The sequence below is a fragment of the Ovis canadensis genome, chromosome 6 (genome assembly GCF_042477335.2).
Source record: "Ovis canadensis isolate MfBH-ARS-UI-01 breed Bighorn chromosome 6, ARS-UI_OviCan_v2, whole genome shotgun sequence".
In the NCBI taxonomy this organism is placed as follows: domain Eukaryota; kingdom Metazoa; phylum Chordata; class Mammalia; order Artiodactyla; family Bovidae; genus Ovis; species Ovis canadensis.
In genome coordinates, this window is record NC_091250.1 from 52320140 (window position 1) to 52347133 (window position 26994).

A 26994-nucleotide genomic window follows, 5' to 3' on the forward strand; every position below is an offset into this window, starting at 1 on the left:
ATTGAGGGCAGGAGGAGAAGGGGACGACAGAGGATGAGATGGCTGGATGGCATCACCAACTCAGTGGACATGGGTTTGGGTGGACTCCAGGAGTTGGTGATGGACAGGGAGGCCTGGCGTGCTGTGGTTCATGGGGTTGCAAAGAGTCGGACACGACTGAGCGACTGAACTGAACTGAACTGTCCTCATTAATGTTGCCCTTTTAATTTTTCCTTGTAAACACTCAGATTCATAGAAGATAACGCAACAAATGACAGCTATTGGAGAAAGGTGATTTGTCCTTCTTGTTTGACGAATACCTTTAGTCTCAGAAATGCTCCTCAGAGGGATACACAGGCAGGGAAAGGCCATCTTAGAGTCTGCTGCTCAAAGGCAAATGCAGGCACAACTTTATTTTTTAAATAATCATTTTGAAGCCTTAAGTATGTTTTTGTTTGAAGGCATGTATTGAAAAGTAAACAGATCAATCCTTTCTTGTATGTCTCGTTAATTTCTTTTACCTATACACCTAATTTTACCCAGAAGGAGAGTCTGCTGAGGTCTCAGATGGTCAGTGATGAGAATTATCCTTTTCTATTTCATCTGCATTTCTTAAAGTGGTTTGTATTAAAATTCGTTTAGTGACACATTGGCAATGGGGGAAAAAAAGTTAGAGTCACTTCAGAGTGCCAAAAATTTAATTATGATTTCTTCAGCTAAGTTTTGGAAAGGTTGATGTTTTTATAAAATAGGATGATACCTGCTGGACGAAATAGGATGACACGTGCAAGGGCTGAAGCCCCCTGTTCCCTGAGCATGTGGAGTTTAAAGACTTTGTTTTCTTGTTTGTTTTTAAACTCATTTGACAAGTGGAAGTATCCAGGAGAGAGGTCGTCCCTAAAAATAAAAATTTCTAGATTCTGAAAGATAACCCTGAAAGAACAGGTTTTCAGAGTTCTGTGGAGTTTATGCTTTATGTTTCAGCTTGATTCCTTCTGACAGGCTGTTTTCTATTGTTGAAGTATTTCATGTTTCTGTATAAAATCCAGAACAGTAAAATGATAACCTTATATTTAATCCTTTTGTCGGAAAAGCAAAACATGTAAAAGTTTTTAATTATGTGGTAGAGTATGCCATTATCTGGGAGAGGTCATTATAGTCAGAAGTTGAAGTGTTAAATTCCTTCAAGATATTTTTACATTCTTTGTGCTTTCTAAGCCTACTGCTTAGAAGGGCTTAGAAGCATACCTTTGATAACAAACAGGACATTCATAATAAACAAAAGACTATTTCCCTTTTTCTTATCCTGCTTCAAAAAAAAGGAAGAGAGAAGGAGAAAAGATAAGACTCTCTAATCAAGCATGAGAATTAATATTAGTTATCACAGGAGCTTAAGTGAAGGCTTGTATTTGCATTGAGAAGGTTTGAGATAAATTCTGAAATATCCTCATCAACAAGTATTTATGAAATGGATGACTCTGTTATTTCAGCCTCATTGTATTTCATGGAAGCTTTAGGATTTTGGAGAAGGGAATGGCAACCCACTCCAGTATTCTTGCCTGGAAAATTCCATGGACAGAGGAGCCTGATGGGCTACAGTCCATGGGGTTGCAGAGGCAGACACGACCTAGTGACTGAGCACAAGTACTGGTTCTGAAACTAGAACCAGAAAGATTTGAAAAGCTCTGTTTGTTTAGATTCGCTTCCAATTCCATCCAGTCTTGAAAGGCTACTGAAGCTTGGTAATTCACATGAATTTGGGGAATTTGTTATGTTTATTTTCCTTTCTTGTCAGGCCAAACAGTAAATGTTTACACTTCATGGGGCTCTTCTGTTAACTTCTGTGGCTCCTTCCTGTGCACACTGCCTTGTGGAGGGCGCTGATACTGTCCTGCCACTTCCTATCCAAATCCTGTGCAGGTAGGGAGAAGGGGTGGAACAAACATTCACCAGTGATTTGAGGCCAGGAAGGGAGTGGAGGACGGCAGAAGATGAGATGGTTAAATAGCATCACCGACTCAGTGGACATGAATCTGAGCAAACTCCGGGAGATAGTGAAGGTCAGGGAAGCCTGGCATGCTGCAAGCCATGGGGTTTCAAAGAGTCAAACGTGGTTGAGCGACTGAAGAACAAGAAGAAGGAGCAGAATGAGTGAAGTCCAGCCAGGCCCAGCCAGACAGGGACAAGTCTTAACAGGAGTGAGGTGGATAGACTGGTAGTTAATGGCTCCTTGACCTGACCATGGAGTGTAAAGTGTGGCCCCAGGCTAGGGGAGCTGTCTCTTGTTTGCTCCCTAGCATCCTGTGCTTTTCTTCTGTAACATGCATGTGACTTGGCACTTACATGATCAGTGAATCCCTTCCGCTCTAAATCCCCCGTCTCGTTAATTCTTGTAATTCCAGTGCCTAGCACATAGTATGTGTTCAATAAACACTTCCAAATGAATGAAAGGGAAAGGGAGGTAGTGTATAAATGGAATTAGCATCTCTTCTACAGTTACGACAAGCTAGCTCTTTTTACACTACATATTTTTCACTTTATCTTCCCGACTGTTTGAAGTTATGGTCCTGTATTAGAGAAGAAGAATCTCAGATACAAAGTTTACTCATTGAAGATCTTGCTGCTGGTCACCTGTGTTTGAACTCAGATCTCTAACTGTAAAACCCATATCTGCCATGCCATGTTGTCCCTCCTAAGAGCCAGTCACCCAGTTTATTTCATCCCATAAATATTTAGCATGTTTTCATGCAGTGCCACATTTTTGACGGGGTTTTGTGTGTGACAGCACAAGGATCTCTGAGTTGAAAATTATGAAATGAATGCATTAACCCAGATTTAACTGAAGATACAATTTGTGTAAACAACGCAAGTTGAAAACAAAAGATATTTTTGGTATTTAAGACTGTCCTTGACGTTTGCACATTAATGATCTCATAGGAGAAACAGTCACGTATACAGGCCTGATGCTCCATGATAAGACTACTAGAGGGTGGGAAGCCTGGCAAGGTGCCTCATCAGACTAGGCTGACAGATATTTGAAGTAAGAGGAGTTTTTGGCTCATGTGTTGCTACAAAGCAGTATCCTTACTCCATGTATATGCGTACCTGGGTCCACGCTATCAGCCCCCTCTGCCAACACCAGCAAGGTGACCATGTCAGCAGAAATTGGGAATCAGGTCTTCAGATACAGCAGCAGACGAGAGAAAGAGCACCCTGGGGGACTGGTCAGAGCACAGCGGCACAGGGCCACGCCTGTGAATGTGCTGGTGAGCGAGCCCTGCCACGTGTATCCCCGGCTGTGTGAGCTCGTGTGGGTTTATGAAGGACACATCTCTCCCTTGCTGTGCAGAAAATCAGCCAGGGAGTCTGGAAGTTCATGTATATCAAGCACATGTATGTATAGGTCTTCAGTGTGAGCGACGCCCTGTTATTTATGGCACAGCGCACATTCTTGACTCCAAATACAGGGACCTCTTTGCTCTTCCTAAACATACACAACATGACCATGCCTCAGGGCGTTTGCACTTGCTTTCCTTCTTCCTGGAATACTCTTCCCTCAAAGAGTGTCTCATTTGTGTTTCTGCTCACATGCCACCTTATTGGAAAGGCCTTCCCTGGCTACCCAATATGAGGTAGCAGGGCATGGCCCCTACCTTCAGCGTCCTCCTTACCCTGCTGTATTTTTCTCTGTAGTCTATGTCACTGCTTGACTTCTTTTTCTTTATCAACTGTCCCCTTCTGTAAGATTGATTAGGGCAGAGATTCATTTGGGCCACTGAAGTTTCTCCAATGTCTAAAAAACCATCTAGCACGTGATAAGCCCTCAAAATGATTTCTTAGATGAATGACTAAATAAATTTTTTCTTTGTATCTCTAGCACCTGATGTATAATAGACAGCCCTATTACATGTATATAACATGTAATATATACTATTATAATTGAATAGTGGGAGTTAAGTCGCTAAGTTGTGTCCAACTCTTAACAACCCCATGGACTGTAGCCTACCAGGCTCCTCTGTCCATGGGACTGTAATTGAATAAACTAGTAAGGTTTAGACCTGATTCTCTTTGTTAGAATAATAGAGTCCTGTCAAGGCCGTCTATTCCAGTGTCCTACCTAGGGTGGTGCTCCCTCTTCTACATCCCTAACTCCCAGACTCTGTGAACACTGTGAAGAACAGCTCACCGATTCACAAGGTAGTCCGCTGTTGCCTTGCACCAAAATCAAGTTTCCAGAGCTCCACAGAGCACAGTTGAGTCTGTTGCTCTAAATGTCAGCTCCTAAGTGCAGGGAGCTTGCATGTCTCACACAGATCCTGGGACAGAGTGGGTGCACTAAACCGTGTTGTTGAAGGAGTGAATAAACCCAGACATTTTAGAGAAAACAAAAACTTAGGAAAAATTTTCCAACTAATTAATTTCTAGTTAATTTTTTAACTTTGAAATTGGTGCAAATTCACATGTGGCAGTCATAAAAAGTGCACATTTTAAGTCAGCTTTTTTTTTGCACGTGTTAAGTCAGCTTTTGTGTCTGCGTAATTTGGGGATTTCCCGTGTGTCGTGTCAAGCACTGCAGACTGTCAAGCGCTCTGAGGGGACACGGGGAGCAAAGCCAGCAGCTGGTGTGAGCAGAGGACACAGGTTGCCTCTGAGCCCAGCTCTAAGCCTGCAGGTGTTCCCAGCACTGTGCATTCCCATGCCTAAGACATCAGCCTGGAAAACACATTTCTCCGTTACTAGTCTTTTTGTTTTGTTTAAGTATTTGTTTGTTTCACTGTGCGGCTTGTAGGATCTAATTCCCTGACCAGAGATCGAACCCAGGGCCCCTACAATGCAAGTGTGGCGTCTTAGCCACTGGGCCACCAAGGAAGTCCCCAAGGCTGTTTCTTAAAATCCTTCAATGGCTTTCCATTATCTACCACAGGATAAAATCCAAACTTAGCCCAGCGTGCAAGGCCTCTGTCAGCCCAGCCCCTGCTCATCCAGCACGCGTGTCATCTGTGCTGAAGGCTGGCACCCAAGCCTCATCTCCCCTGCACTCAGCATCCCCTGCCCCTGCCCAGCCCTGTGCCCACAGCCTCCCCTCCTCCTTCCCTCTGTGTGGGGTGCCCTCCTCCCCGACCCCCTGACCCACAGGGCCCAAACACCTTTACTGTTGTTGATCAATGATGGGAACACGAGTGGCCCTTTTCTCTAATATCTTTTCCTAATGCATCCAAGACTGCCCTGCCTCTGTTGTGGCACGTTTCTCCTTGAATTGCAGTTGTATAAGCCTCCTCTAACTCTTCTCTTGAGCATTTTGAGAGGTAGCAATATTTTACTCATCTTCCTATGGTGCCTAATAATAGGAAGAGGGATCACTTCCATTTGTGTGTCTCTGCCCCAGGCACCATTCTTAGAGGCCTTTTCTACTTCCTCTCAGATCTTCAAAGGAACCATGCAAGATGGGTGTTATTAATGCCGCTTTATAGTTTAGGAAGTGGAGGCTCAGAGAGGTGAAACGGCTCAGCCAGGGCACCGAGCTACTCAGTTGCTCTTCAGTCCCAAGTCTGCCTGGAAGGAAAACCCCCATCCGCTCCACCGCCTCACAGGGTCAGTGCTTCACAGAGGTTCCTGGTGAAGAAAGTGCCATACTTACACCATGGAATCACATTTTTTATATTCTTCCCTTTTTTCTGTCTCTAAATATAACAGGTATTAGAGCTCTTTGTTGAGGAAGTGTTTATTTGCTATATGAGGTTCTGACACACACACAAATGGTTGGTGACTAACTGATGCTGTAACTTTTAAAAAGCTGAGCACCAGATTGGGTCCTTCAGCACTGGTCTCATTAGGATTCAGCTCAGGAAACAAATGATTTTTGTGGCATAAATACTTAATCTCTGTGTGTGTCTGTGTGTGTGTGTGTGTGTGTGTGTGTGTGTTTCCCCCCATATAATAGACAAGCAGAGTTTTTAAAGTGTCTTAAAGCCCCAGATTTACTTGGCATTTCCATCTGACTTTCATGAACTGACTGGTGATTTCATTTTATCCCAAATGTGAAGAAAATGCTTCATTTCATGGAAATACAGTAGTAAAAGCCCTGACTATTCCCCTGGTGATATCAAAGTAGGTTGAATAGCTATTAAAAGGAGCTGGAAGTCTTAGTAGTGCTTTATTTTAAGCATAAGAACATTTCTCATACATTAACAGAAACATTTATGATTTCCCAGATGTTTGGTTTTTTTTTTTTAATTTAATGATGATATATTTGCTCAAATAAATTTCCAGTTATTCTCAAAGAAAATCTTTTGTACAAATCTGTGTTACTGGAGAAATGTTTTTGTGAGGCAGCACTTTTGTTTATAATTTCGTGACGGGGGGAGTATGACAATGGTTGGGTTTACTGGATGCCAAAAGAACAAGGTAAAAAAGACTAAATTGCAGTGCATTTTTAAAAATATAAAATCGCTTAGTTAAGATAGCCTTGTGTTGAGGGGGAGTTTTCCCATTCCTCCGATATCCTCGCCTGGTGCAGATGCCACCAGTAAATAAAACCAAGGGTGCTGAGTATTTACTATTCAGAGGAGATGAATAGTAGGAAAAGAAGTGACAGTTGCATATTTGTAAGATATAAATTATGCCTTGCTGACTTGCCAGCTCTTGGCTTTTTACTTTAAAAAATAAAAAAAGTCATGCTCCCTGTGTAGTTTTGGCTCATTTCCAGAGTCCGTATTCCTTACTGCTAGCTGGTAGCTAGCAAACCACCCCCTCCACCACCACCACTCGTGCTGTTTGAATTTGCGCAACAATGCTTGAATACCCAGAGCTCCTCCAGAAATAGTCTGTTCTCCCCACACCGTGGCGAAAACAGTCACAGGAAATCTGGGAATGTGCAGCTAGCCCCGCTTAATTGCTCTAAGCCTGCAGGGCCAGCAGGAGAGCACGCGTGTGCACAGCCTCTGCTCCTGGCCCTGCAGGACTGTTTACCTAAGGGGCAGAGAAGGCTGCGTGAGAGAGACACCATGTTGCTGCTACAGCCTTAGCAACAACGGTAGCTGAGTTTTGGGTTGTTATTTACAGTCTGGAGAGCCATACTCCTTTAAGGAAACACAAACTCCTTTTCCCTCCTTCCTGGCCCCAGTCAGTTATCATCCAGTCTGTCAGCTGCCAGCAGTTATCAGGAAGAACAGCCCTCGGAAATGATCTTGTCTTTCTCCCAGAAGAAAAGTTAAAGGCGCACAGATGGGCAGTTGCTTTCTGCATGCAAGTGACCAGCTAGCATCCAGGGGGCATCAGGCTATGATTTTGGTTTTAGTGCCGGGGACACCAGCAGCTGTGGCTTGGGAGGTTTTGTTCAGCAGGAGTGGAATTGCTGCAGACGTTTTTGGGTCTTGGTGAACAGTAGAGATTTGAGGACGTTGTGCTGTTGTCGCAGAACCCCACAATGAAGATCCAGGAGCATCCCAGCCTGCCTGACAGCAAGCTGCAGAGGATTCCGGATGCTGATGACCAGCAGGAGAGCTTTGTGTCCGAAGTGCCTGAGCTGGACCTGACTGCACTGTGTGACCAGAAGAGCTGGGAAGGTAAGGCTATCAGATATTCGGATGATTTAATACTGGCGAATCACATGTAAATTAGCAGAAAGGAGAAGCATGTTGGGTGCGTGGGTGAGAGCAAGAGCTCTGTGTGCAGAAGTAGCCACATTTCTAAATGACTGAAAATCCTTCCCCTGACATAGGAATGTGTCACGTTCGGTGTTGCCAAGAGTGATTGCCATCTAAGAAGGAAAATGTGCTTGCCCTTTATTCTAGTGTCACCTTGCAGCCCTTTTTTTTTTTTCTTTCTGACTTACCAGGAGTGCTGAGATATGAGTGCATTTTCCTTCTAGGAGTACCAAGCTGAGTAACACAGAACTGGTGTGCATTTTGGATTCGCTGTCAGTGTTACTGACCTTCCCCCTGCTACATGGCGACCCTCTACCTTCCTCATTAAATCTCCTCCTCACTTTTCGAGAAGAATACTTTGATTTGCTTTGCTTCCATGCCCGTTTCTATGGATAAATTTTTAAAATCCAGGTTAGCAAACATAAAGAATCTGCTTATCAAAGAGAACCCTAAATAAAAGTGCTTCGTATTGAAAGCCCATAATGTAGTTCTTGAGACTGGTTTTCCTAGAGATCTTTGACATCAATGTTAGACATTTATCTCTGCAGAAGAGGGTATCCTCATCTTGTCAAACCTGTATTTCAGGGAGGATCTGCAGCAGTTCTCTCAAGCTGCTGTTCTTCCATGATCCATATGTCTGCATCCAGACACGTATCAGGGTGTCTCCATAATAAGTGCCCATCTGCCTCTAGACAGTCTGTGTGTCTGAAGGTAGAGAGAGGGAGAAATTGTGCTCCCGAGTTCAGAGCCATGGCCTGAGTTAACACAATGACTTAAAGAATCACAATTATTAAAAGAAAAAGTCAGTCTTTTTCAAAAGCACCCAAGTTTGCTTGTCTTCTGCCCCCGCCTCTTTTTTTTAAACCAAAAAGTATTCATTATGTTAATGATCTTAAGATGATCCAGGAAGACCACAAGGTGAAAAATAGTGGCACCATGATACTTCTCAAATCCAGGGCTTCAGTGAAATGAAATCAAAATGGTTTTTATTCTGATTGTCCCTCTTTGCAATCTAAGAAACACATTCCTTTTTTTTTTTTTTTTCATGTAATTAGGTGGTGAATCTGAGATTTTGGTCAGATCTTCCCAGCTATCCACTGCAGGGGGTAAATTCAAGGTTTTTTGTTCTAAGTGATACATTCCAGGGTAGTATTTGTTGTTGTTCTTTTGTGTAATTTGAAATAATCAGGTGTGCTTTTAACTCATACATTAAAAACAGCCTACCCCACCAAGGTCCCATGGTAGCCACTGTTGCCCAAATTGGAAAAAAAAAAAAAAAAGCAGTAGCCAAAACAAATGCTCTGTTTGGGCTTCAGGAATATGGTCTCCTTATATCATTAACATACAGCTCTAGATTAAAAGCTCTAGGATTTTTTGGTCAGAATTCAAATTGGCCATTTTATCTTGATGATTTAATTATTCACGGAAGGGGCTAGTAGAGTCTCCTACTGTTGAAGCGGACTCAGGTGTTGGATTTTTTTTTAATCATAAATTTATAGTCCCTTCCAACACACTTAAAGAGGCTAAATATAAAGCAGAAAAAAATCTCTCCAGACTGGTTGAAAGCTAACTTAATAATTAGAACTGTTTCATTACTTTGTATTAAGAACTTTCTGCCAGATAATAATATGAGGGAAATAACATTTTGTATTGGGAAGCTGGGTGAAATTTTTAAAGCTTATGCCAAGAAAAAGTACATTTTATTAGGATTGTGTTATCCATATAATTTATAAAATGACTTGTTTTAACTTTTTCTTTTTGCCAGTTACTACATTTGTCATTGAACTTGCATACCTCAAAAATCCACATGGTTTCATTTCAAGGTTGTTTTGATTGATTATTTAGTGCTTTCAGTATATTTATTTTTATTTATTTATTTTAAGTGTCCAAGTTACATTTTAGCAGTAATACAGCTGTAAGTATAGTCCAAATAAAGGAATATTTTGCATGAAGGATAGTTAAGCCGAGAGCAATCATTTAAGCCACTGAAATATCACCTTTTTCTATAGGTTTAGTGAAAAACAAAAATGGTCAGTCCCCAGTAAGGAATAAACTTTGTACTAATTTAAACTGTGCAACCAGTACAACAAAATATATAAACAAAAGTAATAGTTACCGAAACCATATGAACCAGTATCCGTCTATAAGTCTCCATCGGTAGTCTCCGGACCCCCATGCAATGTAGCCAACTCTTTCTGATTTGTTTGCTTGTTCTCCATCCCCACGCCATGGCTCATACTCTCTCATACGTGTAGAATAAGAGACTGTCAGGTGAGAGAGTACTTAATGGGCAACCTGCGGGTACTGGCCACTACAGTGCATGCTTTCCCATGAAAATGATGTTCTGCGGCTTCTGAAGCATATGGTACTGGGAAAATAAAAAGAAAAATGAAGCTGTTAATAAGTTCCACAGACTACTCAGAGTGGAACCCTCTCAAAGTGAATGGAGGATCAGAGTCCAGTCCCACTCATTGACAGATAAATAATACACGCTTGATCTTTTTTTCCTGTATGTGTAGCTCTGTATTAGGGCATATTATTTGATCTATCCACGTGAAAGCATCATTATCATCACTATTACTAGAGTTTGCACTCTCCAAAATTAAATGAACACCCAAATCAAATGAACTGTCTTAGTTATTTAAAACCCATGAAAGTTGCATAATTAAAATGTCCATAATCAGCCAGTTCATGTTGATTTAGGACACCCTTGTGGAAGTACTGAGATGTAAATACTCAGCTACTCTATTAGATTTGTCCTGGTGAAATCAAGTTTTATAGAACATTTTAAAGGATATAAAGTACTTCAGATATCTTATTCATCACTTACTGCTTATCTTATCAAAAATAACTGTGGGCAGGAAATTCTCTTTAAAAAGTACTAGAGAAGCGAGGAATCTTAAAGATCTTACAGCTGAACCCTCACATTATACAGCTAAGAAAGTTGAGGCTAAAAGAGGCAAAATGATGATTTAAGATCACAAAGTCTCCTGACTTCCACCTAAATGCCTCTTTTAAGCAATGCTAGTTCAGTATCACAGCAGGCAGTGGACTATGATAGTTAAGAGGCAGACACGTGGAGAGGTCAAATTCTGGCTCTACCACTTAACTAGCTTTGTGGTCAGCAGGTCTCAATAGGAGACATAGTACATAATAACAAATAGCAGGGGCTTCCTGGGTGGCTCCGTGGTAGAGAATCCGCCTGCCAATCCAGGAGTTGCCAGAGATGTGGATTCAATCCCTGAATCTGGAAGATCCCCTGGAGGAGGAAATGGCAACCCACTCCAGTATTCTTACTAGGATAATCCCACAGACAGAGGAGCCTGGTGGGCTTCAGTCCATAGGGTTGCAGAGAGTCAGGCAGGACTGAAACAGCTGAGCACAGCACAGCACAGCTGTAGTAGTATCTACTTAGTATGTTTGTTGCAGGGATTATATGAGCTAACACATACAGAGTGCTCAGCACAACCGTGTGATAAATACTACGTGTTATTTTGGATTGATGAAACTGGCTAATAAGGTTCTGGTAGTTTGTGGAGAGACTGTTGGAACAATTTAACAGAACAGTCATTCTCAGGTTACATTTTGGAATTCTAAGGAAAATTTTATGAAAGGATTTTCCCCGTAAAGACCCCCCACCAATGGGGTTTCCATGTCCCTGTATCTGGGATGTAAATGTACCTCCAGCACTGCTGGGTAGCCTCTTTGGAAGACTGTGTGACATCACGCCAAGTAGAAATGACACTGAGCAACACATACGCAGTTAGAAATGAGACACGGAGAACATTAGCTCCCTTAATTCTGTGCAGATTTCTTAGAGAAAAATCATCTCAGTAGCTCGTTTTCTTTTGTGTAGTAAATGGATCCAGCTAGCTAATGCAGACAGGAGCTGCGTCCCAGTGATCGCATTAGCATCAGTCAGAGCTGCGTTCTCTCCTCCCGCAGTGAATCTCCTTTATTTCCATGTGTGCTGTAGTGTCTGAACGGGAGCTCCCCAGGGACCTATTCTTATCTGTTACTTAGGTAGCAAGCATACAGCTTTTTTCTCTATTATTTCTGACCTGCTGGGATGTCAGCTAACCTGGGCAGATTAATTTTTAATAGACGTGCCATACTTACGTCCAGAGTTCTTTTCGACCAGACACTCGGCTAAAATCAAAACCACAGTATCCAGGGAATTCAGGTCCAGAGAGGGAAACACTTTTGTTTTATGGAGTCCTTTAAGATGAAAATCTAATTTGAAGCCTCAAATCTTTTCTCTTGTCCCTTTGAATAATTATCTTGCAATATCCATGTCTGTTTCATTGCTCTCGAATTACTGGTTAAAGTGTAAATTATTTCCCAAGCCCACAATTGGGAATTGTCAGTGAACGCATCCTCAAATTGGCTCTCTATGCAGGTAGGTAATGCATAGGACATACTATCATGGACTGTATTGTTCTTCTCAGTTCAGTCTTGTTATTCTATTTGAGCACCAATCATCAAAACATGAGATTAAAAAAAAAAAATGAGATAGCCTTGTATTCTTAGAATATTTCAAAACAGAGGAACAGTTGGTCTTACTGAATCTTTCATTATATTGAACTATGTATAATTATGTAACTCTTGAATAGGAGCCCTAAGTTGTAAGACTGTATAGAATTAAAGGGAAGAGAAAAGAGAGAGAAAAATCATATAAGCATTTCCAGATGCATAGGTGAAGAACTTCACTTCTGTTCTACCTGCAGCTAATGATGAAATATTTTTACTTTGTTAACATTGAAATTCTTAATGCTATTACATTTCTCTTTTTTAATCTGTTAGAGATTATCATACTAAGAGAAACATCAGACAAAGACAAACCACTTATATGTGGAATCTGAAAAAATGATGCAAAAGAACTTGTTTATAAAATAGAAATAGACTCACAAACAGAAAACAAACTTATGGTTATCAAAAGGAAAAGGGGGGTAGGGAAGAATAAATTAGTAGGAGTTTAGGATTAACAGATACAAACTACTGTATATAAAATAGACAAACAACCAGGATCTACTGTATAGCACAGGAAACTGTATTCAGTATCTTGTAATAACCTATAATGGAAAAAGAAAAAATATTACATATATATATATGTAACTAAATTAGCTTGCTATACACCTGAAATTAACACATTCTAAATCACCTATGCTTCCATTAAAAAAGAAACAGAATCATACAGTAAAAATTAAAAAATGAATTCAAGAGACAGTGCCACCCATTAGCTAGAATTTCTTCAGCTGTGTACTTCATATATACCACTGGTGACACCAGGAACATGGCATATCTGGTCTTCTTGTCAGTGGAGTGAAGGATCAAGAACGGAGGCCCCGAAGATGGCTGCATTAACAAAAAGGCAGTCTGACAGATGGCCCCATGTTAGTCACAAAGCATCGAACAAGCACAGTTCAGTTCCGTGATTAGTATTTTGTAGTTAACTCAGGATCACAGTTTATTTTTTACCGGAGACACACTTGGTTAATGGTCACAAACACGTATCGTGTTTTGCAGAAATGATACATAGAGACCACATAGTTCAAAACTCAAAGATTAGTTGTACTATATTTTAAGAGCTATTCTGCTAGACTCAGACAGATTAATGTACTTCAGGACCTAAAATAACACCTTTCAAACTAAGGTTTGATGCGCAGAACTGTCCAACTAGCCAGCACAGCAGCATGCCAGCATCAACATCAGACTTTGTTTTCCCTGTGCCCCTTGTCCCTGTCAACCATCAAAGCCTTCCCCTGGGTGTTAGGCTCCTTCACCACTGCCTTCGGCTGGACTCTTCAAGCCATCTTAACCCTTTCCCTGTCCTGGCTCCACTGATTTTAGTCCTTATGGAAAATTACTGCTGTCCTATGAAATAGATGTCATCTGGTTGGTTTAATAATTCCATTTTCTGCAACTGCACATTACATTCTTATTATTTTTCTAGGGATTACTTTCCACTCACCGTCTGCTTCCCTCATCTCCCCTCACTTCTCAGTTACTTTCACTTTTTCTTGTCGACAGTTCCAAGCTGCTCATATCTAAGCCCTGCCACTTAGGAGGAGCCAGCCAACCACATCAGTTGTTGCTAAGTCGCTTCAGTCGTGTCCGATTCTGTGCGACCCCATAGAAGGCAGCCCACCAGGCTTCCCCGTCCCTGGGAGTCTCCAGGCAAGAACACTGGAGTGCGTTGCCATTTCCTTCTCCAATGCATGAAAGTGAAAAGTGAAAGTGAAGTCGCTCAGTCGTGTCTGACTCCTAGCGACCCCATGGACTACAGCCTACCAGGCTCCTCCGTCCATGGGATTTTCCAGGCAAGAGTACTGGAGTGGGGTGCCATTGCCTTCTCCGAACCGCATGAGTACAGACGGTGAAACAACTCCTGTTTGTCTCCTGCTGTAGCCAGGTCTATTCTCTGCCACTCTTTGAGACTCAGTAGGCAGGACTCTGTCTTTAACATGCTTTAATTGTTTAAAGTATTTATATTGTCATCTGTGTTATAAGATGACTTGGTTGTCTTTCAATTTGGAGAACCCGTGGACCTCATTCCACATGAGGTTAATTTTTTTTTAATTAACGTCGTTAAGTCTTACTACACTGTGGGATCTTAACATTTTTAAGATAGTCATCCTTGTTCCTGAAGCGCCTGGCACATTCTAAGTTGAAGCAGTATCCAGGAGGGCAGGAGACTTGAGTTTCTAGATCTAACTCTTATCACTGATTAGGTATCTACTCTTGGATTCCTTGGGTTTCAGTTTCCTTATCTGTAATTGTTGAATCAAAGCAGTAGTTCTCAAACCTGACTGAATTATGATCACTTGAGAAGCTTTTTAAAGACTCTTTGTTTGTGTCTCACATATCTGGACCCTCACCTACAAATTCTGTCTATTTGGGTGGTGTGAGACCTGTATGTTAGAAAAGAAAAAAGTGAAAGTCATTCAGTCATGTCCAACCCTTTGTGACCCCATGGACTATACAGTCCATGGAATTCCCCAGGCCAGAATACTGGAGCGGGTAGCTTTTCCCTTCTCCAGGGGATCTTCCAACCCAGGGATCGAACCCAGGTCTCCCGCATTGCAGGTGGATTCTTCACAAGCTGAGCCACAAGGGAAGCCCAAGAATGTTGGAGTGGGTAGCCTATCCCTTTTCCAGTAGATCTTCCCGACCTAGGAATCAAACTAGGGTCTTCTGCATTGCAGGCGCATTCTTTACCGCCTGAGCCATCAGGGAAGTATGTTAGGAGTTATTTATATTTTCCTCTGTGACCCTGATGTGCAGCTACAGTTGAAAAGTCACTGGATCATTTGTTGTATGAAGTTTCAACCAGCTTTAATGTTCTATGATTACAGTATGATTTTTTAAGTAAAATACTAAGTAAGCCCTTGTTTAAGATGATTTTATGGATTTTAGAACTACTTTGATAGCTGGAGGGACAGTTGTTCCATGATTCAAACTGAGGGAATCCCAGAATTTAAGATCGTGGCCAAATTCCAGCCTTGTGTAAATTACAATATCCACAAAGGTATTTAAGACATAACCTTTTATAAATGAAGAAAGTATTGCAAATGAAATACCATACATCATCTGAGACCTATCCTTAAAATATGTTAGATAGGGTTTTTTAATGAGGAAAAGAACACATGAAGGTAGGTCTTGCAGTAAAAATAAATGCCATCCTCTTCCCTCACAAAGTGAAAAATCAGGATTTTGTGCTGTTTTTTCTTCAAGATTGTCTAAAATAACTCATACTGATTTATTCTTTTTTATTTGTGACTATTTTTATACATATTTCTTACTTTAACTACAGTCTGATGATGTTCAGTCACTCAGTCATGTCTGTCTCTTTACGACCTCCTGAACTGCAGCACGCCAGGCTTTTCTGTCCTTCACTGTCTCTCGGAGTTTGCTTAAACTCATGTCCACTGAATTGATGATGCCATCCAACTTAAGTAGCCTCTAAAAGTTCCAAATACAGACCATGCATTTTAGACATGCTAAATCCCAACACACTAAAGCAAAAGCACACAAAACAGCTTGTTGAATGACCTCAGCAGAGACATAACCTGAATCAATGGACTCTCCCAAGGTGAATGCTATTCCTTAACCCGATTCCCTGGTTGTATCAGTGAAGGATGTCCAGCCATGATGCCAAACCCCTCGCTCACAGACACATAGGCGTTTCTGTTTCATAACACCCTCAGGCGGGGAAGGGCTCCTCAGTGATCTTCCAGGAAAGTTGGAAGCTCACTTTAGTGGCTTTTCCTCAGGGCAGCCCTAGCACATTGACTTTTGAAAGCAAGTGAAGACGGAGATAAGAGAGTAGATGATGGCTATCGGATAGATTCGCTGATTCAGGTCAGGGCATAGCGTCTTAAGTCAGAACCTTCGACCTAAAATGTGAAACTGGGAATTCCCTGGTGGTCCACTGCAGGAAACACAGGTTCAATCCCTTCGGGCAGCCAAGAACCTGATTGCCAGGTGGTGCGGCCAAACAAATAAGCTAATAAATAAGTAAAATGTGAGACGTCCAGTGCCTCCTAATGCATTCAGAAAACTTGGGAAACAGGTGTGCTTTAAAGAACAATTTTGCCCTCTTGCCCCTGTTCTTTTCCAGAGCCTATCCCTGCCTTCTCCTCGTGGCAACAGGAGAGCGTGGACGCTGACGAAGCGCGCCTCTCCCCGCAGGCCGGGCGCCTGATTCGGCAGCTCCTGGAGGAGGACAGTGACCCCATGCTGTCCCCCCGCTTCTACGCTTACGGGCAGAGCCGGCAGTACCTGGACGACACGGAAGTGCCTCCTTCTCCCCCCAATTCCCACCCTTTCATGAGGTGTGTTTCTTTGTGTTGCTGAGGCACAGAGGTTCCATCCGTGTAACTTTAAAGGGAGAGGAATGTTACCCAGGGCTAGTCATGGTTTTAGCTAGGTTGTAAGTATATCTCCATCCGAGTGCACAGGCTCTGCTGTAACTTTACACGTGACCTGTGACCTGACTACAGTGACCGAGATTCACTGACCGAATCTCCGTTGGTGCCCCCTTTCCAAAGCTCTCTCAAATTCAGCTGTGAAGTCCACTGTGCACACTTCAGCCCTAGCTCTGCCCGGTGCAAAGGTGAGCTGGAGGAGACTGGACGTGTTTTAAAGGCAGGACATTCAGAGCTCAAGGTCACAAAATGTAATCGCAGTCTGCTCTCTTTTATTTGCGAGCATAAGCACCCCCTCCATACCACACCCCTTCCCCGCGAGCCCCTCCCAGCAGGCAGTGACCCCTCCTGGGAAGCTGACCCCCACCCTGTGCCCCTCACAGGCGCCGCAGCTCCTCTCTGGGCTCCTACGAAGATGAGCAAGAGGACCTGACCCCTGCCCAGCTCACTCGAAGGATTCAGAGCCTTAAGAAGAAGATCCGGAAATTTGAAGACAGATTTGAAGAAGAGCGGAAGTACAGAGTGAGTGCTCACTGGCTTCTGTCTGGACCCTCCCCCGACACGACGCGTCAGTGCGGGGGCTACTCAGAGGAGTGGGGACAGTGCAGGGAGCTTTGTGGGGAATCACGGAAGGCAGTAAACCCTGATGACTCCAATATGGTGTGTCAGCATTTTCCTTGCACAGTGTATTCTTACAAATGAATTGAAGGCATTCGCATTTGTCTTGTAAATTGATCAGTGATCAGAAATGGGGAAAATCATTAAGTGAAGCATTTTGTTTGGCTAAAACTTAATTCAGAATTATCTTCTAAAATTTAACTGGTACTGACCTTATCCTTCTCTCAGCTCTATCCTTAGTATGTCCTATAAGAATAACAAAAAGACGTTTTTCACGGTGGTTGTTGTGTAAAATATCATATACCCCACTGCTTTCTATCTTGTTAGGCTGACAGGGTGAACCCTGCAGATAATGGAAAAGAGGTCCCAGACTCATGGAAGTCCATGACCCTAACGATCCAGCATTTTGTCTCTGAGGAATTCTTTGAAAGCATCAAAAATAACCAGATATAAAGAAGGATAATGGAATTCCACCTGTGAAGTTGCACTGATTAATCACAGTTCACTTATTATTCCAGTGGAACTCAGCTTTTCCTTGCTGTTTAAAACAAACTGATCATCAAACTCTTCTGTCTCCGAACCCAATTCCAGAACATTTACTCTACATTTCCTTTTTGCAGCCTTCCCACAGCGACAAAGCAGCCAACCCAGAGGTTCTGAAATGGACAAACGACCTTGCCAAATTCCGGAAACAACTTAAAGGTAGGGAAAGCTCTAGACCTATGTCACGATTTTCAGAGAACAAGCCAAGCAACAGAAGCTGTGATCTCACTGTGCTCTGAGAGCCACTTACCACTCAAATACTCCAGGAAAGACAGGTTCCTTGAAGCTGACTCCCAGGACCCTTGGCATTCAGGGCACACTTTCTCTGTATCTTCCCATGACCTCCATCACAGGGAAACCCAGATCAAAGATGCTGAAAATTCTGCAGGGTTGTTTTGGTTTGTTTTTCCCCCTAAATAACTAATCTAAGAATGATGGTTTCAATTCAACACTTTTTAAGAACCTATTTAATCCAAGGTGTTATTTGCTATGGAGTTAGGAGAAGATGTAGAGACACAAATAGCTAATGAAAAGAATTTGGTTCCTGTCCCTCCCAGAGCCCGCTGTCTTTTAGGACACAGAATCATGTAAACAAAGGAATAGAATACAAAGTGGACATAATTCCAAAATGAGATATATACATCATATGGAAAAGGCTGGCCAACATTTGGGTGCTAGACCTGCAAATACCTGTAAATGCTATGGGATTCAGTGTGGGAAGACATCGGCCTTATTCTGAGAGCATGGATGTTAAAGAACTAAAACTTTCTCAGGAATTAGGGTTAGGAAACCATGCCAGATAATACAGGAAAACATTATCATTTTCTTAAGTTTAAGAAATAATAACCCAGGGATTTCAGCTAATAATATAATTAGATGCTTTCTAGGGGGGAAAAAAGACAGGACTAAGCACCTGTTAACAGCAGGAAAAACAATCTGGGTTCAGCAGACGTCAATTCCCATATGTCTCCACCCCCAAATCTTTTCTCCTAGAGTCCAAACTGAAGATATCAGAGGAGGACCTACCCCCCAGGATGCGGCAGCGAAGCAACACACTCCCCAAGAGTTTTGGCTCCCAACTTGAAAAAGAAGATGAGAAAAAGCAAGAGCTGGTGGATAAAGCCATAAAGCCTAGCGTAGAGGCCACGCTGGAATCCATCCAGAGGAAGCTCCAGGAGAAGCGGGCAGAGACCAGCCGTCCGGAAGACATTAAGGTGTGATTCTGTGATGAGCCCAAGAAACTGCTAATCCCAAAGCATTCCGGTCACTGTGGTAGGGTGGCAGGGCATGCCCTGGGGTCCCAGTGGGGAGGGTGATGAGTGACACCTTTTCATAGCTCCCTGACCCTCCCCTTCCACACACACAGACTCCAAAGAAGCAGATGAAACCAGCTCAGAGTGCTTTTTAACTATAGGTCCTTTGGTTTGCACTGCAAATGGAGAGCAGGAAATCCTGTTGTACAGGTTGCAGAATGGAGTTGTTTCAGTTAAGAGACAGTTTGGTGACTCTCGGAGGTAGGAGGATTAGAGGCAAGCCTTTGGGAATGTGTATCCTGTAACGGTATTCATCGCTGGAGCCATTAGGCTAAGCCCTGTGCACCTCACAGCCTTGCTGACCTCAGTCCAGCCTGCCTTTGCCACCACATGGGAGAAAGCAGTACTCATAGGTGATGATTCTGCTGGGCTGTGTTTCTAGCTGCACATCAGGAACAGCTAATTCCTAGCTTTGGATGAAGCTAGGGAGAGCTGTTGGGTAAACATTCTTTTTAACCTTACTTTGGGAAACTTGTTTAACTAAATAAAGCAGTTGCGATGTTCACAAATGTTTTCCCCGCTCTCATTTCTCTGTCCTTGTGTTTATACAGGATATGACCAAAGACCAGATTGCTAATGAGAAAGTGGCCCTGCAGAAGGCTCTGTTATATTATGAAAGCATTCATGGCCGGCCGGTATGTGAATGCACTGAATTTTCTTTTTTTTTTTTAAGTTATTTTTTTATTGGAGTATAATTGCTTCACAATGTTGTGTTAGCTTCTGCCTGCCATACAACATGAATCGGCTATCTGTACACATATATCCCCTGTCTCTTGAGCCTTCCTTCCACCTGCCCCCTCTTCCTACCTGTCTAGGTCGTCACAGAACATCAAGCTGAGCTCCCTCTGTGACACAGTAGCTTCCCACAAGCCAGCTGTTTTACTCGCGGTAGTTTATATGTGTCAGTGCTAGCCTCTCAGTCCATCTCACCTTCTCCTTCCCCGATTGGGTCCACAAGTTCATTCTCTACGTCTGCATCTCGATTCCTGCCCTGCAAGTAGGTTCATCAGTACTGAATTTTCTGACTGGGGTAAATTACCAGGCTTTGAAGTGGATCTTCTGTGTTCAGTATTTTGCAATTGAGGTGTCCAGATACTTAGATTACTATATATTTTCACTGGAACTGAGCTTTTTGAAGCCTAAACCTTTGATAAGAGTTCCACTATCTAGTAAGTGCTAAATTTAATTAAGTTCCAAAGAAAAATCAGTTTGCAAGTAAAATGTAGTCTCTAGTGTCCTGCTTCGAGTAGAAAATAGTGGAGGGGTGTATGAATTGGTACACAGAAACCTAGAGTGAAGAAACATGTCTGCCCCTGAGTCCGCCCAGTAAGTTGTCATCACTAGCTCTAGGCGTTCTTATCCATAAAAGGAAGGTGCTGAGCTCGAGTGATCTGCCCTAAAATTCAGTTTCTCTTCAGTGCAGTTTGCAGCCCATGTTTGCTGAGAAGTTTCAGCTGCCATGCAGAACTAAAACCGAGAGGAATCTAGAATGTGGCTTTAGAAGTGTTTGAGGCAGTTTGTTATTCAGCAAGCACATTTATCGTCTGGTTGCCATTAGTCCTGGGGGAGACAGTAGCTCAACAGGCCTCCGCTCTATTCCTAAGGGAACTCATAATCTGATCTCCTTGTCAGTGACTCTTAGTAACCTTCTGTTAAGAATGTTGTCAAGAACCCAACAACACAAGTTCTTAAAAGCAGGTGTAAAGAAGCAGGAAGTTTATATTTACAGATGGATTTTTATATCACCAAAATGCATAGACCTCTTTTCCAGTCTCAGTCATAGCTATGCAATGGAGAGAGTCTTTGCATCACAAATATGCTCTTTTAGGTGAAGAAATTTGGAGAATAGAGCACTCGACTACAAGATCTGTGAGAGCAGGGATTCTGAGGTTTTTTTTTTACCTAACAGTAAACCTGGACCTCAGCGTCTAGCATGAGACCTGGTGCAGAACATGTGGCCAGTTATCTGTCTAATGAGCCTACCTGGTATTTTGATTCTGAATTAATTAGGTTTAAATTTTTTTTAAAAAGCTGGAGTTGATGATTGATTTTGCTGGCCTGTCCCTACAATGGAAAAATACTGGCACTCTGGGATAATGGTCATGTTTCAAGCCAACTGTTGTCTTGGATTTTTTTTTAAAGGCATTGAACCAAACAGTGAATGCTCTGGAGCTCAGATGTATTGTGAAACTCCGTCCTTCTCTTCCAGGATATTCCGAACTTGCAGAGATAGAACTAATCCTCTTCCAACAGAGAGGAGAAACTCCTCCACTAAAGACTCAGCGCCTTTCCGTGTCAGTCTCCTCACAGCCCCCAGGCAGGCCTCCATCAAGGAGGTGGGGCCTGTGTGTCTTCCTTCTTTTCATTATATGGATTCAGGGTATGACAGTGATAGGCTCCTTTAAAGACCGTCAGCTGTGTTCTAGTCTTCACCTTGCTGCCGGAGCAGGGGGCTGTGTGCCGTGGTACTTGTTGCTCCGAGTTGAGCACAGTCTCTCCTCCTGCCTGGACTGTGGCTGTCAGCAGGCAGTAGGCTCTCAGTGTGTGCTGAGTCGCTCAGACATGTTGCAATCTTTGCAACCCCATGGACTATAGCCTGCCAGGCTCCTCTGTCCACGGAATTTTCCAGGCAAGAACACTGTAGTGGGTTGCCATGCCCTCCTCCAGGGGATCTTCCTGACCCAAGGATTGAACCCGACTCTCTCGCATGTCCTGCATTGGAAGGCTGATTCTTTACCATGTGCCGCCTGGGAAGCCCTAGATTCAAACCCCGCTCTGCTGAGACTGGCTCTGTGTCTCTGGGCCGCTTAAGTAACTCCCTGAGCCTCAGCGATTGGTCTGCATAATAGATGTCTGTTACAATAGCTTGTCATGGATACTAAGTGACATTATACACACGCACACACACACATACCTGTAGGCTGTCTGGCACTGACTGAAGAAGCAGGGCAGAGTGGCTTTGTGGGGAGTTAGGTGGGACTCCTCCATAAATGACAGGTGTCTCTTCTGGTACAGTTACAGGTTCTGCCCTCTGCTGTCTGCTGCTGCTGCTAAGTCGCTTCAGTCATGTCTGACTCTGTGTGACCCCATAGACGGCAGCCCACCGGGCTCCCCCATCCCTGGGATCCTCTGCTGTCTACTACTTATTAAACAATTGGATCAGGAAATATACATTTTTTAGCTCTCTTAGTAATATGAATTTGAACCATTAATCCTTGGCCCTTTTTTTTATCATTCTTGCAGATGAAGGAAGAACATTTCTGGGCCTGGATTCTAGCATCTCACAGGTCAGGGGACACATGCTCTGGGAAATTTGAGTGTCATTTATTCCTGGTCCCAGGTCAGGCTCTCTGCCTCTCTCTGGAACCTGATACTCCAGCCTCCTCAGGAGAAACAGAGTTCACTTGATATCTTGCCAGTCCGAAAACCAAAGAGTGAACTTTTCATTCTTACATCTGTGATGTTGCCCTGGACCTTGGACTCACGAATAACATTTGGGCAACACTCTTCTTAAAAGAAAAATGCAAGTACTCCTAGAGCTATACTTATATTCCAAACCTTCGCTTTTTAGAAAAGCAGATGCTTAGAGCCTGGTGGTATAAAGAACACCAACAGTCAAAATCACCAGCCAAAATAGTTATCTGCTGCTTCTGAACATTGTTTAACAAGGTTGTTTGCTTTAACAGGACACCCACATGTAAGAAAAACAAAAACATAGTCGTCTCCACACCAGCACATAATTCCCTGTGAATTATTGTTAAAATGTGTCCTTTTCAACACGTAGGGGTCTCATCAGAAGACCACGTCCCAGAAGTACAGCACCTAGCTGCAGCACCCCATGACCCTTTGTGCAGACCCAGATGATGGTGTAGAGGGGAGAGCATGGGTGGGTCCACAGAGCTTCTGGGTTCTCATTGATATATTTCAGTCTTGTCTTTTAGAAACTGGGGAACTAAGCGGACACTAAGCATATCGTGTTCAAATTTAAGTACAGATTCTAAAGCCACATATAAATGGTATCATTTGTTTATCTGTTGGTTGGGAAGATCTGATCTTTGCCCAGTCAGCCCACTGTTGTTGCCTGATAATAAAGGAGGGACAGTCACCATTTTCTGAATCAGTGAGACAAAAATGCAGCAGGTATAAAAATCCATCTCCTTTATCTTCTCCCACTGGCAGTTTTATGACTCAGAGGTACCGCCTGCGCACACATTCAGAATATTTTTTGTTGTGCTAAGGAGATTCTGGAGCAGTGTAGTTTCCCGACTACTGTAATTTCTTGCTACTGCTCAGAACAAGAAATCTTTGTGAACTCAATATGGGCAGAACTCTCAGCTTGGAGGCAGAATTTTTAATCTCAAGATGAAAACAAGATTCTTTGTCTTAAGATGTCATCTGTATCTTACGATGACAGTTCTTCATCTTGAGATAATCTTGGCCAAACTCTGTTAGGGGAAAGTGCTATACTGTGTCATCTTTGGTATGTCTTGTGGTTACTATGTTAAGATCCTCCTTCTGTCTTGCTTATTTGTTAATGTATAGAAAACTGGACTGGGAGTCAGTCCACCTGGGTTCTTGGACCAGCTCAGTTGCCTTGGGCAGATCATTCCTGAGAGCTCTCCAGAGCTTAGTTTTATCATAGTACAAAGTAGGTGAGGTGAGGTGAAGTGGAGTCGCTCAGTCGTGTCCGACTCTTTGTGACCCCGTGGACTGTAACCTGCTAGGCTTCTCTGTCCATGGGATTCTCCAGGCAAGAATACTGGAGTGGATTGCCATTTCCTTCTCCAGGGGATCTTCCCGACCCAGGGATCGAACCCGGGACTCCCTCATTGAAGGCAGATGCTTTAACCTCTGAGCCACCAGGGAAGACTCTTCTAATTTTAATATTCCATGGTGCTAATGTTATCTCTTTCTTCAAGTTAGAAACTTCATTCTTTTTATCTTTCACCTTTGTTACAGAATTCAGCTAACAGCAACCAAATCAGTATTTCTGTAGAGAAGCTTTATATGAGGCTGAGTGGAACACCATCACAAAAGATAAATATGTTCACCTAATCAGGGTTTTGTGATTTCTGTCTGAGACTTGCCCTTACTTAAACATGGATAATATTGGCTGGTGTTCCCATTGTACTTTGATGTATTATCTGAGACTTATACAGCAACTAATTAGAAGAGTAAGAGAACAGTAGATGAAGGTTTCTTTGCATCAGAAAACAAAGATTTAGTGGAAGGCGCTGCTTTCAAACCCATTAGACCTGCATATCTAGGTTTTGATGTTGTCGTGACTTGTGTACAAAAATACATTTTAGTCTTAACCCTATTCCTACACATTGAAAGCCATTCAGAAGTACCCCTTAAATGAAAAATTAAATAATGACTTGAAGCAGGAAGAGTGAAATTATGTTGAAAAAACAGTTTACTGTATGCTTGGCCTAAGGGCATGTTCAAACAATTATGGATCATAAAGATTTTCTAATCTGAATTCTACACTGTGCCTATCAAGAAACCGAGGCTCTGAGAACTTCACTGGCTCCTTCTAAGGCCTGTTCCTGGTTTTAGTGGAATCCCTGAGCAGCTGATGACTGGAGAACAAAAGATGTCCCCTTCTGAGCAGTTTTCCCATGGTCCGCTTAATATCAGCACCCCTTTATAACAGTTTAGCCAAGGTGCTGCTTTGTTTCTCTAAGTGTCGGTTAGGTCTTGGGTCTACTCTCAAATCCAGCACTGATAATTACATGAGACTTGGCTTGATAATGGGTGAAAGTTGTACTGAGTTTCAGTATCACCATGCCTTTGGCTTACGGCATTTATCATGAAAATAATTCTAGTGTAAATCAAGTGGTATGCTTTCCAGACCTAAAGATCATTGATTTTTTTGGTGTTTAGATAGATCTATCAAATGCCAACACTGACTGACGGTATCATGATGAGTTTTGACTCTTCATAGTCAAAAACTGGATTTTATCAGATCTCTCACAGGTGATTAGTTCTAAACATCATTAATTTTTTTTAACTGTTATATTGGAGTATAGCCAGTTGTGATAGTTTCAGGTGGACAGGAAAGGGACTCCACTATACATATACATTTACATGTATCAGTTCTCACCAAACTCCCCTCCCATCCAGGCTGCCGTATAATATTGAGCAGAGTTCTGAGGGTCATTAATTTTTAAAAGGAGCAATTCACAGGAAATGTAAATATCAGTGTTATAAGCCAAATATGGGCTTCCCAGGTAGTGCTAGTGGTAAAGAGGCTGCCTCGCAATGCAGGAGATATAAGAGGCGTAGGTTCAATCCCTGGGTCGGGAAGATCCCTGACAGGAGGTCACGGCAACCCACTTGAGTAGTCTTTCCTGAAGAATCCCATGGACAGAGGAGCCTGGCGGGTTACAGTCCATGGGGTCACAGACAGTCAGGCACAACTGAGTGACTAAGCAGCACCAAGGCCAAATATTAATGTAAGCCAGCGATCCTCTTCATCTACGCTAACTAGGAAATTTAGTTTTCGAACAAAGAATTAGAAAATTGATTCTGTCGAATTTTCCATGTCGGGCTAATTTTAGCAGTAAGTCTCCTTCCAAAGTCTCCTTTCACAATCCAAAAATGTTTCGGTGAAGCAACTGCAGTTGACCCTTGAAATAATGCAGGATTTGGGAATTGTTCAACACTCAGCATAGTTGAAAATCTGAGCATAACTTAGAGCCAGCGCTCTGTCTCCATGGCTTTGCCATCCAACATTCTGAATCCATGGATGCAACCATGTGTAGTAATTGTGTAGTAATGCAGTATTTACTATTGAAAAAATCTGCCCATAAGTGGACCCATGCAGTTCAAACCCATGTTGTTCTAGAGTCAGATAGTGTAATAGGATGCTATTCCTCGATGGGGAAATGCTGGCTCCTTATTATTTTTATTTTTCATATGTCTTTTGGTCACTAAATATCTGTTGTTCATCTTACACAGTAATATTTCACCACATGTCATATGTTGACAATTAGGATGTACCTTAATCTCATATGCAGTACATTTGGTGGGTACATCTTGTATTAAAAAAATTATTCCATATGTTCCACTCCTAAATTTTGTCATTTTACACGTGAGATTATCCGAGTCATTTATTTCTATTTATTTCTCACACTTATTTGTGGCTATTGTTCAACTTCTCTTGAAGTATAAGTACAGAAAAGAGCCTAAATTTTAATTATATATCTTGGTAATTTTCACAAGGCAGACAAATCCATGTAATCAACGTCCTGATCAAGAAATTAAAAATGGCCAACCCTCTGAAAGCCCTTATCATGTCCCCTTCTAGTCAATACCATGACCTTCCACCCCACCAACAAAAACTTGACTTCTAACCTTGTAGATTTGATTTCCTTATTTTTGAACTTTATATAATTAGGACCTTGCAGTGTATATTCTTAGATGTCTGGCTTGTTTTGCTTGGCTTTATTTTTGTGAGATTAACGCTGCATATAGCCATATTCGTTCATTTTCATGGCTGTGTAGTATTCAGTTTGGGAAACTTAAAATACTTATTCATTCTACCATTGTTGGGCATATGGATGGTCTCCAGTTTGGTGGTGCTATAAATAGTGCTGCTCTGAACATTGTTATATGTGTCTTTTGGTAAAATTTAATCCAGGTTTGTTTGGTGTGTACTTAAGGACGGAATTGATGAGTCATATGTTTAGTTTAGGAGATACTGCCAAATAGTTTTCCCAGTGTGTCAGCCTTGCCAGTACTGAGAGAGAATTCCAGTTGCCCAGCATTATTTCTGACACTGGACACTGTCTTTCACATTAGCCATTTTGGTAGGTATGTTCTAGTAATACCTGTGGTTTGATCCTCACTCTTTTGTGTGTGTGTGTATGAAATAGTTCTTATGTTCCCTTCCAGTTCTAACAGTCATACTTTATGAAATACCAAATGTAAAACTCCTTTTACTATGACAGATAGTGAAAACAA

General features: G+C 42.3%; 1 protein-coding gene across 14 annotated transcripts in view; it reads left to right on the forward strand.

Annotated features, from left to right (window-relative positions):
• The window catches only part of FAM13A (family with sequence similarity 13 member A), a 337328-nt gene that overhangs the window by 296611 nt on the left and 13723 nt on the right, over positions 1–26994 (forward strand). For all 14 annotated transcript variants that reach the window (XM_069593719.1, XM_069593720.1, XM_069593713.1 and 11 more), the window contains 6 exons: positions 7397–7544; positions 16246–16459; positions 16936–17074; positions 17791–17872; positions 18707–18927; positions 19578–19661. In XM_069593719.1, the coding sequence (XP_069449820.1) occupies positions 7397–7544; positions 16246–16459; positions 16936–17074; positions 17791–17872; positions 18707–18927; positions 19578–19661 (888 nt within the window). The remainder of the gene's footprint in view (positions 1–7396; positions 7545–16245; positions 16460–16935; positions 17075–17790; positions 17873–18706; positions 18928–19577; positions 19662–26994) is intronic.